The sequence below is a fragment of the Esox lucius genome, chromosome 17, assembly GCF_011004845.1.
Source record: "Esox lucius isolate fEsoLuc1 chromosome 17, fEsoLuc1.pri, whole genome shotgun sequence".
NCBI lineage: Eukaryota > Metazoa > Chordata > Actinopteri > Esociformes > Esocidae > Esox > Esox lucius.
The window spans coordinates 40,091,962-40,108,029 of NC_047585.1; the positions used below are offsets into that span (position 1 = coordinate 40,091,962).

Sequence of the window (16,068 nt, forward strand, 5' to 3'; positions counted from 1 at the left end):
TCTCATCATTCGCAGTTGTCTCTGTAACGGCTTATATCCTAATCAAAATGGTATCTTACACACTTCCACAAGAGCCACTGCTAATTAACTATGCATTTACCCCCAATTCCACCTATAGCCAAAGACATATAATTTTAACATTATATGTAACTAGGACATTATGGGAAGACACGATTGGTTACAAGTTAAGAACTTCCTATTTGACCCTTTTCCCAAGGACAAGATAATCTTTGGTTTCTATGGGAAGAAAAGGAGTTTGCTGTTAATGTAACACTGGGAACATTTTATTCCCAAACCAGATTCTTGAAAACAGCCGCCATTTGTTACGTTTCACAAGGAACTGTCAAACATTTTCTCACCGCCAGAACATATGATGGGGAAATATGCCAAAAAGCTTTTGCCCTAAAAACACAAACTCTGAAGTATATTTGATGCACTCAGTTCTGTACTGTGGGGTTTATATGGACAAATGTTCACTCAACCTTGTTCCTTAATGCCATTACGTATATTTCTAAAGACCTATTAAAAACAATACATAAAAATATCCCTTAAGGGAAAAATAAATGGTGAAATGAAAAAAGAACCAGTAACAAATTTTGCTTTTTATGGGGATCATTACATATCAGCTACTTCCGTCTATATGGAAAGAACTATTGCTTGTCAGCCAAGAAACATGACAATCAACTGGAGAACCATCATGTAATGTGACCCCCCAGGTCCTGGTGTTTCAGGCGGGTGCAATGAAAGTCTGAAAATCAGTAAACGGGAGCACATTGATATTGTTAACATTTCAGACCTCATGACGTACAGTTCACACAGGGTTCGCCTTAACCATGTAACCTCGTTGGTGCAAACTAAGTTGGCCGACATTTTGCTTTTCACTGTTTGAACAACACTTTCACTAACAACTTTATTATTATCTATAAATCTTTCATTTACATAATATAAAAGGGTTTTTGTTTCACAGTTTAAAGACTTAAGTGTAACAATACCAGCATCCCAAATACTGTAGATTAGACAAAAAAAAGAAACACAGAACATTCTTTAAAAATACCTCTGAACACATGACACTTCTTCCAAGCAGTATCGCTAAACAAGTCGAGACAAGGAAACTTGAAATTAACTGGCAGAAGGCGCTACAATTTCTTCTTTAGCTACGTAGTCCTCCACACCCAACCCATCTTGTTTCATAGCTGCGTCTGCTGCTGCTGTGAGTCATCTCAGTGAGGGCCAGACTGGAAAACAAAGACGTCACTGGCTCATTCTAAGCCCAGCGATAGATCTCCCTGCTGAATACTGGTCTTCTCCTCCTCCCTATTCACCAAGCATTTCTCCTGTAAAGGGGAAAACGGCAAAATACACAGATCAGCACCTTATTCGTAAAGTGCTTCAAAATTGGGCTGATCTGGACTGACCCTAACTTCAGCTTGTTAAATACTTTGGGGGAAAACCCCCAAGTGGATGGACACGCACGCACACACGCACGCACGCACGCACGCACCTTGTCCCCAGCGTCAGCAAGTACGAGGATCACATCTTCCACATCATATTGCAGTGTGCCATCTTCTGAAACGTGACCCTCCAGCTCCACTCCCTGAAATGTTTTGCATGTTAGCAAATTACCAGATACTATTATCAAAAGCAGCTTGCAGGAGCATTTAGCGTTAACAAATGAGCACAGGATCCTACAACAGTACATCCACATGTGCTGTAACGGTCACCCATTGGAATGAGCAGGCCATTAAAAGAGCATTCTAACATTTACACACCAGTCCAGGCATGTGAATGCCGGTACGATCTAATTTCATCTAGTAACAGTTGTTCATCTCCATTCCAGTCAAGACATCAGACTAGAAAACATTTAACAGGCTGTAATATATAAAAAAAAAAACATAATACCAATTCTAGATTGGAACAACCTTGTAAAGGAAACCAGGTGCATTCTGGGGGTCTGAGACATTATCAGTGTTCTTCTTGTCACCCGTCATAGCACCTCCTCCTCCTCCCCCCTCCCCCTCCTCCTCCTCCTCCTCCTCCTCCTCTTCCTCCTCGTTCTCTCCCATGCCAGCCCCCACAGTGGAGAGGGAGCGGCGTGGAGCAGGACAGGGAGGGGCCTTGGCTTTAGCATCCCCCTGAGGCTCAGGCGGCTGCTCCGAGTCATGGGGGGTGACGCTCTCTGACACGTCAGGCGGCGTGACATCACTCCCAGCCACCGCGGACTCCTGGGCGCGTCCTTCAACAGCGGAGTCGTCTTTCACGTGGCTAGAGGGCTCCGAAGCTCCATCCTGCCGGGGGTCACTCTGGTCCTCGGACGGGGCGTCACTCCCGACTCCATTGTCGCTGTCGCACGCCGACCGCCGCTTCGATGAAGGGGTGCCGATGGAGCTCAGCTCGTCCGAGAAGTCGGACGTTTCTGAAGTTAGGGCACCGGGGTTCGCCGTGCCGGGGACCGCGTCAGCCTCTCCTGCCGCTGCGGCCGGCTCCTCGGAGACGCTCTGCCTGGAGGTCTCGTTGCCGGACGGGACGGTCTCGTTACCGCCCTCGGGAGCGGCGGATGGGTAGAGGGCCGTGTGGTCCGACGGGAAGGCGGTGTTACAGGGGATCGGTGCCGAGATAGCCAGGGATTTCCTCTTCTTGGACTTGCTGTTAAGGGAGCGGAGACAGTAGAGGGTGAGAATCCGGGGAGGGTGGACATGCTCACATCTCAGTGTCAGGTCCTGTGGAGAATTAACTGTTCACATGACAGCATTATTCCCATTTTAAAACCACAATGTAGACTATGGCAGGGACAAGAGACGTTTTATATTTTATTGTACATCCGAAACACTGACCTGTTGAGGCCCTTGATAATAAAAGCTTTCCCAGAATGCTGAGTCTCCAGCTTCTTCATCACGTTGTAAAGCTCATGGTTCAGCTGCCATCAATAGTGATCATCCTATTAGTCAATATTGGTTGACAAGCAGTACGTCTACATCACATTAAATTATCCATTTCAGGTATACAGTGGTGTTAAGTATGTATGAAGAAAATCAATATCTAAATGTCAGAAAAACAGATTTACCACACTCATTTCCTTGTAGAAGACATCCCTCAGGTTGGAAATGTTTTGAAAGACGGTCACGTAACATCCAATACGACTTTAGAGAAGAATGAAGAAATCCAGTCACATTGAAGCCCCTCAGTGTAAAGACGTCCAATGGGTTTGCAGGAATATACAAGACATCCACTCTCCATTTAAAATTCCACATGCCTGCCCTACACATTCTGAATGACGCACCCTGTTTGGTTAATTTATTATAAATGACTAACCCTAACCCATTTAATACCCATGTATTGTTTGTTATTTCAGTCGTACTACCTTTGATAGAGAACAGGAAGCTCCTCCCTCATCTCGTTGTTGATTTCCTCAAACACACTCTGGGCCTTGTTGAACTCCTCCTCCGCCTGTTCAGAAAGAAAGGTCATTGAAATGCTTACAGGACCTTTAGCCAAACGTCAATTAAAAACAAACAAAAATCTGGAATTTAATTTAACACACCTTGGTGATTTTGGCATCATCTTTCTTCTTTGCACTCTGTAGTGCCTCCAAGTGGTGGCGAGAGGAATCGTAGTCTACTAGCTTACGACCACGTTTGGCCACTCGTTCCTTAAAGGCACCGGGGAGAAGCAAAACTTAGACAATCCTCATGGTTTGCAATACGTTTTTTTTGTCGCTCTACTGTTTTTATAACCTAACAAACACATGGGGAGCAACAAGGGTTTTGATATTAACTAGTTTCAGTATATCAGTAGCTACCTTGACTTCTTGAAACTGGCCAGTGTAATTCTCCATGGTGCGGACAATCTGGTCTGATAGTTTCTCTTCATAATCATTCCACAGCAAGTCCTCACTCTGCGTTAGGGCAAAGAAGACACACTCAGCCTGCTTTCGACAATAAAACATGCCGTCGAGTAAAGGATAATATTACCGAAAACAACACACAGTCCAAAAGATCTGAGCCAACAAATGAACATGAAAATAATATCCTGGCCAACACCACTTTGAAAAGGAAACTCGGGTCAACAGTTGTTTTGTACATGCAGCTCCTCCATGCTTTAAAATGGTGCCCAGACCTGCAGGTCAGTTAACAGGTCTTAGTCATGGGCTCTAGTGCTAGTCTACAACATATCATCTAGTTGGGTGAAAACAGCCATCAGTGCCCCACCTCCATGATGACAGACAGGTCCTCCCCTCCCTGCCAGTCAGGTTCGTAGACATCTTTTAACGTCTGGGACAGTCGCTTGGAGGTTTCATGCATCGCTGTGGAGAACAACAGAAGGAACAAACTGGTGCAACCCCAAAAATTCTTAGACGACACTGTAAAGTCCAATCGCTAAAGTTTTGGACAACCAAGTAACTAAGGAGTAATTTGTGTAGACCAAATTGCTTGCCTAGCCGATACCTCCTTAGCTAGACCAAGGTTCAGCGTCTGGGTGGGTGGACTGTTTGAAATAAGAGTTGTTAGGCACCAAAATGTGAGAAACTTAAGCTAGCAGCCACACCTACAATAAGTCAAAACATGGGTGTCATTTTAAGTCATATGCAAACATCTGCACCAAAAATACTAATTATCATTCAGTGTTACAGCTTGAATTAATATTACATTATTTTACAGATTCTGTTCGTTATGGCCAACAGACAGCATGGCAGAAAGCAAAGCTTGCAAAAGGAAGAAAGTAATCTAAAAATAGTAGGCATTCACTTCCCTCAAAATGTTCTCCCTTATGCTACCAGAGAGGATTTGAAAGAACAAACCTTTTACTGAGAACCACACTTGAGCTAGAATGTTAAGTTAAACTCTGGCGTTGTAGCCAAGATCCGTGTTGGTGTAAAACCCCATTTCCCAAAAAGGTGGGACAATGCGTAAAATGCAATATAATAAAAGCAGAAGGCAATGATGTGCAAATCATTTATCCCTGTATTTAATTGAAAATGGTACAAAGACAACATATCAAATGTTGAACTAGCGAAATGTTATTGCTTTTTGGAAAAACATATGTCCATTTTGAAATACGCAAGGCCTTCTCTGAAAAAGAGGTAATCTGGATGGCAGCTTATTTTGCTCCAAAACCTGTATATATATTGTTCAGGATTAATGGCACCTTCACAGATGTGCAAGTCACCCATACCATGTGAACTAATGCACCCCCATACAATCACAGATGCAGGCTTTTGAACTGTGCTCTGATAACAAGCCAGATGGTCCCTCTCCTCTTTAGTCCAGAGAAAACAGTGCCCATGATTCACAAAAATAATTTCACATTTTGATTTGTCAGACCACTGGACAATTGTCCACTTTGCCTCAGCCCATCTTCAATGAGCTTGGGCACAGAGAAGGCGGCTACGTAACTTGCATTTATGGATGTAGGGACGTACTGTGTTCACAGACAATGGGTTTCGGAAGTGATACGGAGCCCATGCAGTGATGTCCACCACATAATTGTGTCTGTTTTTAATGCAGTGCTGGCCTTATTCCTTCCATTGCAATTTTACGTTGAGAAATGTTATTCTTAAATTGTTTGCACTATTTGCCTGCGCAATCATTCAGAGTGGTGAACCCCGCCCCCAGCTTTACTTCTGAAAGACTCGGGGTTGTATATCGTGCTCAAAAGAAAAAAATCTGTTGCAATCAAAATCCTTATACAGATTGACAGCTTATCTGATGTTGACAAAACACTTTTCATATCTTCAAAAAGTACACACGACTTTTAGGCTAAGAGTACCCGCTACAGCAACATATGGGACGTAGAACCCAAGTATATTAGGCATCTCAAACGAGATGTACCAGAAGATTAACAGATACAACGACATCTAAATTGTAAACTTAAACAAGGAAGGAACAGGACAATCAGAGGAAGAAAAGTGCAAGGTTTCCTGCAAACTAGATAACCAGGAGTGACAGAAAGTAGATCACAAGTGGGTAACCAGTGTCCTAGCAAAAAGGAAACAGATCCTACCCTTTACTGCGTTGTAGTATGCTTTGACTTCTTTGAATAGCCTGCTGCCGTCATTCTGTTGGTGGAAAAGATAGAAGACTATGAGGGGATGTTTTTGTATACTTTTTTTTCCTCCTCCTTACCGTGAATGCGTCCATCAAAGACTCTGTAGGGAAATATAATATCCAAAGACAAGGTTGTAAAATACCCTGGAAGTTAACAATTCAAGTACCACAATCACTTTACTAAAAACATATCACAAACAACACCAGTAAAAAGCATACAAGTATTAAGAGGGAGTACATGATATCACCAGGCCTGTTTTACAACAAGTACAACAATTCTACGTTTAGGTTTCGAAGTGGCCAAGCAAAAATCGATGACAAGAAAAGCCAGTATGAGGAGGACAAAATCTTCACAAAAGATGTGGTCGCCAGTCTTGTGGAAATCTCACAGGAAAATAGCACTCGGTTACGAAATATGAGAGTGAAAACTGCTCAAGGGTGGAGGCCCTTCCTGTGACATTTTATGCATCATCATTCTAGCAGCATGTGCAACAGTGATCAGGTTCCATGTTATGGAACTTATTATAATCGTTTCTGACATTGTTCAAAAAAAATTACTTTTGCTAAATTATATTTTTGTTGCTCTGAGATTTTCTCCAATATTGATTTTAAATCAAGTGTACAGGTCTGAATGCAGCTTTACAGTTTACCTAACACTTGGGGCACACATGCAAGATATTAAGTGAATCTAGAACATTTGTACTCCTGACTAACAACAAGGATGGACAAAAATAAAAAAAGTAATCTGACAGTCGAAACATCTGTTTTTAAAGCGAGGTTTCAAACAAGTGACCAACCAGTTTGAGTCACTTGGCCAATTTAAATACTACCAATTAATTTAGACGGCAAAACAAAATGGAACGACAAAGTGCAGGTTTCAACACCACTCAAAATGCCTGGAGTTTAAATCCTTCCAGTTGGGCATGCCAAAGGTTTTTAGTGGCATGAATATGGCCCTTGTTTGCCTAAGGGGATGAAGAGCCTTGAGCAACCAACAGTAGGGACCAGTCATTATGAGTCATGACCTATTGTGTTGCTCAATGTGGGCTTATCAATACAGACGTCTACTTCTTCACAATGGAAGGCAGAAACAGTGTGTGGCAGGGCTTCTCTTCATCAGTACCTGTTGTTTGATAAGGTTCTGGGAGTAGAGCTCGAACTGTTCATCTTTAGTCTCCATGTTCTTCCCCAGCTTTTGCATGACCTGTGAGAGGACAAGAACTATCAGAAGGTTCCAGGCAACATTAAAGATCTGGATCTGGATCATTAAAGATCTGGATCTGGTTGACCCTGTGTGACATACTGACCATAACACTGACAATATTGTACTAGATACTAGGTTGCATTACATTTTAAGAAACGACTCTAAAAAGCTAAAAGGACCTACACCATATTCATATATCAACCCTCTGTCCCCAGAAATGACATCTTTGTTTGACCCCAAATTAATAACTGAACGTAGATGGCACAAGCAAAGCCATAGTGTTACATACTTACAATCTCTGAAACAGGCTTATAATAAACACTGTTTTGAATGTTTCTCCAGCAAAGTGAAACTACAAAAGCACAGGGCCCAGGCCAAGCAGAGAGCCACAAAGCCACAGAGTAAGAGCTAGCGAGAGGAAGTGCCTGAAGAGACAGGAAGTGGCAGCTTTTTGACCGAACCCAGCTGCAAAATCAACATTGACAAATATAATGTAGAATTTATAGACAGAAAGCACATGGGCAGTCCTCTGTTTTTCTGCTTTCTATAGTAATGAAGAACCAACATGATCAGAAATGTGATGTGTTCCATTAAAATTCAATTTAAAGTCAAAGTACAATACATTTTCTTGTTTAATTAAAAACAAGTTTGATATAGGTTAGCTCACAAAAGGTCAACTGAAGATTGAAAATGTATGTGTAAAACATCTACTCATTTATTAGGATGCGGTCCTGAATCATAGCTAATGGAATATTGATATTTATGCTTCTTGAAACAAATAAAACTCTCAAATGTAGGATAGAGCCAAGCACAATCCATCATTTGGCTTTGTTAGGGTTCCTTGTAAAGAAAACAGAGTTAAGGCCGATGCCTGAGGAAAATGTGTGACTGTAACAATGTACCTTGGCCCAAGTATTTATTTTCAATTCTCTAAGATAACTGACTGTCATGCATAACTTTAATGCCCGAATAAAAAGTCCGGTATCTGTACAACAGACTAGCCTAATGAATTGCAGTAGTCTATATTTCTGGAAAATACGGGGTGCTTTCCAAATTCACTGTCTGATGTCAGTGTCGGATTGCGCTCTGGGCCCTTCGTAAATTCAAAGCATTGACAGATAGTATTTGTCAAAGTCGGAGCCTTACGCCCTCCAAGCACACCACCAGAGAAGAGTAGATTACAAGCATTCTGACATAAGACGGCAGTCAAGGTAAATGGTCAACACTGCAGACAAATAAAAGGACGTCAACCTCACTTGTCACTGTTCTTGCCTTAGCAACGATGTTTTCAAGTTATCGGGAGTTTTAACTATCACTGCCAACAATTAAAACGCATCATCCGAGGTTCACCCACACCGGTCATAACAAACGCATCAATCTGCGCTGTCACTTTCAAACCAGTGTTCAAGACTGAGTAGATCGCCAGAGATACTTCAGTCATGTACCCAGATGCCACGATCACTGCAATAATCCAAAGTTTTGCTCACCTTCTCCTGAGCTCGACTCAATGATTTTTGCACCCGTTTGGCAAAAAATCCCGCCCCAGCCCCAATGTTTGGCCCAGTCTTGTTCTCTGCCATCGTGTCTTTCTCACAGGTCTCCTGCTTCCTCGAGTGAAACTGCTGCTCTGTTTTCGGCGCTTATTTGTAGCTATTAGTACTTGGGGGCGGAAAGGGGAGGATTCATTAGTATACAGATTAAGCATACATATAACCAACTTCTTGTAGCCTTTTGTAACTTACTCAAGTATACGGATGTAATATGCGTTAGCCTAATTGTTGTTTAAAATTGAGTGTGCAATCAAATTGGCAGAGTGGTAGTTTCGAAATCAGTCGACATTCGGACAAATGATGGATCCTGTTGAAAAGTGAAAAAAATTACCTCAGAATATTACCATGCATCCAGAATACAGTTTCCCATCAAGATCCATATTATTCAATATACAGTATAGAAATGTAACACAGCGGCAGTTACCGCACCTAAGTTCACACGAAGCGTACCCGTCATCAATTCACAGTGACATTGCGCAATGTCTAGCCTAAATGACGGGATGAAATAGCCTGCTCAACTGAAAAATATGAGACGCCCACAAAAAATTTACGTTTTCATGACTAACTGATTACGTAACGCTTTGTAGCTTTTTTGTTTGTCTTTTCACTTCGTAAGTAGGCTCATCTGTGACGATGTAATGCTTTTAAAGTTGCTTATTCTTATTTTTGGAACAAATATTGCAGGTAACACAAAGATCCCAGAGACTTTCCGTAAGGTCAAAAAGCATAAAGGTCTTTCTAATGTTTTTCCCAAATGTGTTTTCATCCCTGTTAGTAAGCACTAAACCCACCTGACAGGTGTGGTATATCAATATGATTAAACTGCATAATCAAAAAACGGATGCACCTTCTGCAGGAGACAATAAAAGGCCCCTCTATTATAAAATGTTTTGTTTAGTCACAGAACAGATGTCACAAATGTTAAGGCGATGTGGAACTGGTGTGCTGACTGCAGGGATGTCCACCAGTTCCCAGAGGACTGAATGTTCATTTCTCTACCTTCCTTTTAATAGAATTTGGTATAATGCCCAACCGGCCTCACCACGTCAGACCATCTGTAACCACGCCACCCACGCCATCTATAACCACACCAGATCAGATGTGTCACTACGTCTGACCATGTGTAAACACGCCAAACCATGTGTAACCACGTCAGATCATCTGTAACCTTGCCAGACCATGTGTATCTACGCCAGACCATGTGTAACCACGTCAGATCATCTGTAACCTTGCCAGACCATGTGTTACCACGCCAGACGACGCCAGACCATGTGTAACCACGTCAGACCATGTGTAAATACGCCAGACCATGTGTAACCACGTCAGATCATCTATAACCTTGCCAGACCATGTGTTACCACGCCAGACAACGCCAGACCATGTGTAACCACGTCAGACCATGTGTAAATACGCCAGACCATGTGTAACCACGTCAGATCATCTGTAACTATGCCAGACCATGTGTAACCACGTCAGACCATGTGCAGCCATGTCAGACCATATGTATCCATGCGAGACCATGTGTAATCACGCCAAACCACGTGTTAACACGTCAGACCATGTGTAACCATGTGTAACCATGCCAGCCCATGTGTAACCACTCCAGACCATTTATAACCACGCCAGCCCATGTGTAACCACGCTAAACCATTTGTTACCACGCCAGCCCATGTGTAACCACGCCAGCCCATGTGTTACCACGGCAGACCATGTGTAACCACGCCAGCCCATGTGTCACCAGGCCAGACCACGTGTAACCACGCCAGACCATGTGTAACCACGCCAGCCCATGTGTTAACACGGCAGCCCATGTGTAACCACGCCAGCCCATGTGTCACCACGCCAGACCACGTGTAACCACGCCAGCCCATGTGTAACAACTCCAGTCCATGTGTAACCAGGCTAGACCATGTGTAACCACATCATACCATGTGTAACTACTCCAGACCATGTGTAACCAAATCAGACCATGTGTAACCAAATCAGACCATGTGTAACCAAATCATACCATGTGTAACCGTGGTGAAATTTTTCCCCTTAGCATATCAAATTCATAAACAATTTGCAGAGTTCACGGGGAAAAAAATAGGGGGGCACAGATCCTACTTGGGGCGCAATGCCCGGCTTTGCCCCCTCATGGATCCGGGCCTGAGACCATGTTTAACCACGTCAGCATGATAATGAATGGCCCCATAATGCAAGCATTTGAACAAAATTACTGGAAGCTTAAATTAACATTACAGTTCTCATCAAATTAGCATGTTTGGGATGCTTTCAATCAACGTGTATGGAATTGTGTTCCATCTCTCGATGACATCCAGCAACTTCGCACAGCCATTGAATAAGAGTTGCACAACATTCCATAGGTGACCATCAAGTGCCTGATCAAGTCTATGCAATGGAGTTGTCATGCTGCATGAGGCAAATGGTGGTCACACCAGATGCTGACTGGTTTATTGATCCATGCCTCTATTTTTTTTCAAGGTATCTTTGACAAATGCATATCTGTATTACCAGTCATTTGAAATCCATTGATTAGCATCTAATTATTTTATTTCAGTTCACTAATTTTCTTATATGAATTGTAACACAGTATCATATTTTCTTTTTGCCAATTTTTCATTATTTGTTGCCTTTTGTCCACTGCTGGTTCATTCTCTCTGACTTCAACCGTATCACCCCACTTTACCTGGCCTGTGTGCAGGGTGTGGTTAGTTCTTAAATACTGCTTTGTAGAGAGTTAGATGAACCCGAGTCTTGCTTATTTACAAGAAGTCTTGAAATCCTACAGTGCACACTGTTTTCCGCTTTCTTACTATAAGCCCATAATTCCCTGCCATTAAAGGAGAATTTAACTATTATACAACTCAATGTTAAATAGGTGTACTTCCTGAAAATAGTACATGGTCAGGAGAAGCCATTATCGATAGTGAAGTTATCTTTAAACAGCCATTACACACTTTGGCCAACTTTAGCCACCGTCATCTTAAAATCTATAGACGTGTCAGGGTCAAGTGAGCACATTTAATGACAAATCTCGAAATCATATGAAATCAACATGAATTGATATTATTTAAAAGTGATTTGGGTGTAAAAAATGTTTTGTTTTAATTCATGGCTGTTTAAATAAAAACTGAATGATGAGTGATATTTTCCCTTTGCTTGACTATTTTCATGACAAGGAATCATCTACCATCAAGAAAAATAGTCAAATTGTCCTTTAACGGTGCATAGTACATTTACATCTTACTAATCTCATTCTCAGACACTTCCACCCAAATTCTCATAAGGCCCGGTTGAACAATCCGTCCAACTTGGCCTTTATTAGCCAATAGGAAAGTCGTGAGAAATCCCATTACTCCCCCATTGGTTATCTGCAACACATTTCCGAACAAGGCAGTTCTTGCTCCTTTTAAACCAGCTCATTGTGATTGGAAAACGTGTTCTAGGCCATGGCTGTCCAGCCCAGTTTCCATGGAGCTACCATCCAGAAGGTTCCCTCTCCAACCTTAATGGCAGCGCACTTGATTCTAATAGTTAATCTGATAAACAGCTAAAACAGAATCATCACAGCTGGGTTGAAGTATATTACCTGATTCTATTTTGTATTCTGAAGTGGCTGGGTTGTGATTTTGGTGTTTGTTGACATGATAAAATGTCAGAAATACAGCTCCATTCGAGACCACACCTTTGGCAAAATCTAAAAATGACATACTTCACTCAGTAAGGTCACTCCCAGTGAATGATTCAGTCAATCCCTTGAGGCCAACTTCATAAGGTTGTTTTTCCACTGGTTGAGAGTCACCCGATTATCAATGACAGGGAAGATCATGTTTGGATCTGACAGAGCCAAGTGATTTGGTGCATGGAGAGAAGAGGGTAGAGTCTAGAACAGATCCCTGTGGTACACCAGTGGTGGATCCTGTATGCGGATCCTGCCCACATCACCGGTTGGATCGGCCTGCTACTGTAGGTAGGATGGTTTTCCAAGAACCTGAGATGCCCAGGCCCTCGAGAGTGGGAAGGAGGATCTGACTGTTCACAGCATTAAAGATAGCTGATTGAAGAGGATGAGAACAGAGGAGGGTCAGCTCGGGCAGTGCCAAGTGGCAGAGATACAGAAGAGAGCGATTTTGGGGCGAGTGGCCCTTGTTGGCTAGAGGAGATTGTCCTGAGAGGGTTAACTGGAGAGTTGTTAAATCTATGTATTATCAGCCCAATTAATCTATTTCAATTGACTGATTTCTTAATAAGAACTGTAACTGAGTAAAATCATTGAAATTGTTTATTTTGGTCAAAGTAAGAACACCATTTTTTTTAAAAATACTTTACAAATATTTTTTATTGAATACAGCAAAGAATAACAATACAGCAGGCTTTACTGAGTATATATATATATATGAATGAATCATTTTTGTAAATAATTAAAATGAAGCTTAATGAACAAGGGAACATGACTAAATTCCCATCCTCAGACACCTTAGATACATCCCCCACAAAATGTTGACCCCCATTCCTCTCCACACTTCCATCCATGCCCCCCCCCCCCCCCCACATGAAAATGGAAACAAGCAAACAAAGCAGCAGATCACATGCAAGAAGAAAAGCTCATTGGCATAATCTACAATGTTCCAAACAAGGCAGAAGAGGATTCCAGATCTTATTAAATTTGATTAAATTGTGGCTCAGCTTATGTATAATTCAAACCTAATGTAAGGTGTTTGCCATTTCACCGATATATACTTTTGTAGATGGGACCTCAATTTACTTGCAAATCACCCAGGAAACATTAGTGTGCAGAAATGAGAATGTAAGGAATATACTGTTTCTGGGTAATCTGTTAAAAGCTTCTGAAAATCCCACATTAATCAACAGCAGATCTGGGTCAACCGGAGTCTCGAGGATGTCTGAGAGGATACCATAGATTCCGGTCCATTAGGCATGCAGGTTAAAGCACAGCGCAAGTCAGTGGAATAGGATGCCCTCTACAGTCTTCTTACAGTATGTAAGTTTCTGGTTATTTGCTAGGAAGATCATGGGATTCCCTCAGCAAATCAATGGCTCCATCTATGTAAGTCCACTATGGTAAGAATCTTAACAAGATTAACTATTGTCAAGTTTACGGGGGTGAAGAGCTGTTTTCTATTATTAGGAGCAGGAATCACATTGATCTGAGGTGGAAATAACCCATATTCTCCTCATAGATACGGACTGCATGGATAATAGAATTGCGATTATGAAGAGATTTCTTGAGGCTAACAGGGGACATGTCACCAAAAGAAATGTGGCCAACATTACCCTCCATTTTAAAGCAGGTGCACACATCATGAGAAACCAGGGATGAATATTGTTTTATAACTTCAATCCCCAGGTAACAAGAATAAACATCTGAATAATAATATCAACAATTCTTATAATTTATTTAGCCTCTATAGCACTTTTCATAAGAGGAAGAATCTCAAAGTCTGTCTCTCAACATAAACAGTAGTGGCAGAGAAGGAGGCAAAGAGCACATCAATCCAGATAGACAAACCGCTCTCCAAGTGAGAGCATCTCCTCCCGGGGCGCCTTTGGGGGAACGGGTGTGGGCGTTCGATGCCTGGGCAGCCTGTCCATCCTTCCTCTCCTATCCATCTTCCTCCTCCTTCCCTGGTTCCTGTATCTTTGGGGCAGTACAATTTTACCTTCACAGCGATGGTCAAGACTGAACCACATGGCTTGAGCAGAGGGAGGGTGAAAGCAGTCACCAAGATGAGCAGGTTCTCCAGAGGAAGGCAAGGCAGCATGTCATCATAGCTGATAACTCTCTGGTCTAAGCTCATTCTTTATTCTATATCCAGAAAGACTTGACCAAATTAAGAATAACTGGGACACTAGTTTGGGTTTCAGTTATATGGAAGAAAATGTAATCCAGAGAATTGTTAGCATCTGTAGTATTATAACCAAGTATTGCACAATGAGTCCTAATGTCTTGAGAGAGAAGCTTACTGACCAGTACCAAAAGGAGCAGCAAAAGTGCATATACCTATCTCCCTCTGTTAAGTTTGAATCACCTGGACGGGTTAGGAGTTTGAGATTTAAGTGCTGATTTGTGGACCCTTTTTGTACAGATTGCTTCCTGTATATGTTCTTACTCCGCTGAGCTTAAGCTGCATGACCATAACCCTGAAACACATTGGACAAGGGTTGATTATGTGATAAGAAACCTATATAAGAAATGACAATAACTAATGCTGAACATTATAGGGTGGAGGTTTTTTATCTGGGCTATACCAGTGCCCAACTTGTGGATGCAAATGTGAGTCGTTCACATTGAAAGCAACAGTTGACCATTTTATCCAATCTTCAGAAACTTGTCATGACATCTAGCTTCTCCTAGCTTTCCCAGTAGATGGTGCTCTAACCCAAAACATTGGATCTGACGATTACCTCAGAGAATGTTGTAAAGGTGAATACAACAACGGTCGTTACAGGCACTACAATTGAAAAGATTACCGATGCTATATACTGTATGTAGGTTTCTGTTTATTTGTGTCTAAAGTGTATCTGACTCATTAGTAATGGTCATTCAATTACATTTCCCTAAGAAAGTACAGTATTTTCACACTCATTAATGACATCTAGATCTGCTAAGATACATTAGACCATTAGCAGAACAATTACAAATCTGGGTTACAGTCAATCCAGGCCAGTATTTTTTTATATATTGAAGGTTAAACATCTGATTTAAGTGTTCCACGTATAATTAAGACTGGACTTGTGGGTGAATTTTGAGGTAACAGATGAGATGATAGATAAGAAATGAAAACATAAGCTACTTGATGTCTGCTGCCTCCTGAAAGACAGCCATCTTTATTATGTTCTGGATAGGATGTATTTAATGATTCAAAATCATTGGTTATATTACTAGTTCTGTTTTCTACTGCAGTGTCTTAATTTTTGACAGAAGTCCCAGTCAGTTGGGTCTTTGTTTTTACAGCCCATACTGGGTACAGTAAAATCCTTAAACAAATTACTATATACTAGTTTGCAGGTAATGGCATTTGCCTGTCACTGTTCTTCAAGGTGCCTATGTGTAACAAAGTATTTAGGTGAATTCAGTGATTTAGTAACACCATGCATTTTGGGGAAGTTGGGATTTCTTCGAATATTTGACAGTTTTTTTTAATATGCCGCCAATATAATATATATATTTTTAAATGTTTACATTGTCTTAAATAATTTTGGGTGCTTTAGGTACCTTCGTTTTCCTAACACATTAGATGACGGAAAG

General features: G+C 41.6%; 1 protein-coding gene across 1 annotated transcript; it reads right to left on the reverse strand.

The window, feature by feature from the left end:
- Positions 1–584: 584 nt before the first annotated feature.
- bin2b (bridging integrator 2b) lies at positions 585–9,272 on the reverse strand. The gene is made up of 13 exons (XM_010894972.5): positions 9,127–9,272; positions 8,733–8,904; positions 7,165–7,245; positions 5,998–6,052; positions 4,206–4,300; positions 3,797–3,892; positions 3,539–3,646; positions 3,359–3,444; positions 3,062–3,137; positions 2,832–2,914; positions 1,920–2,643; positions 1,502–1,594; positions 585–1,334 (listed from the first exon to the last, which is right to left on the reverse strand). The coding sequence occupies exons 2-13, from the start codon at positions 8,823–8,825 to the stop codon at positions 1,260–1,262; spliced, it is 1,665 nt and encodes a 554-aa protein (XP_010893274.3). The 5' UTR covers positions 8,826–8,904; positions 9,127–9,272; the 3' UTR covers positions 585–1,259.
- Positions 9,273–16,068: the final 6,796 nt, after the last annotated feature.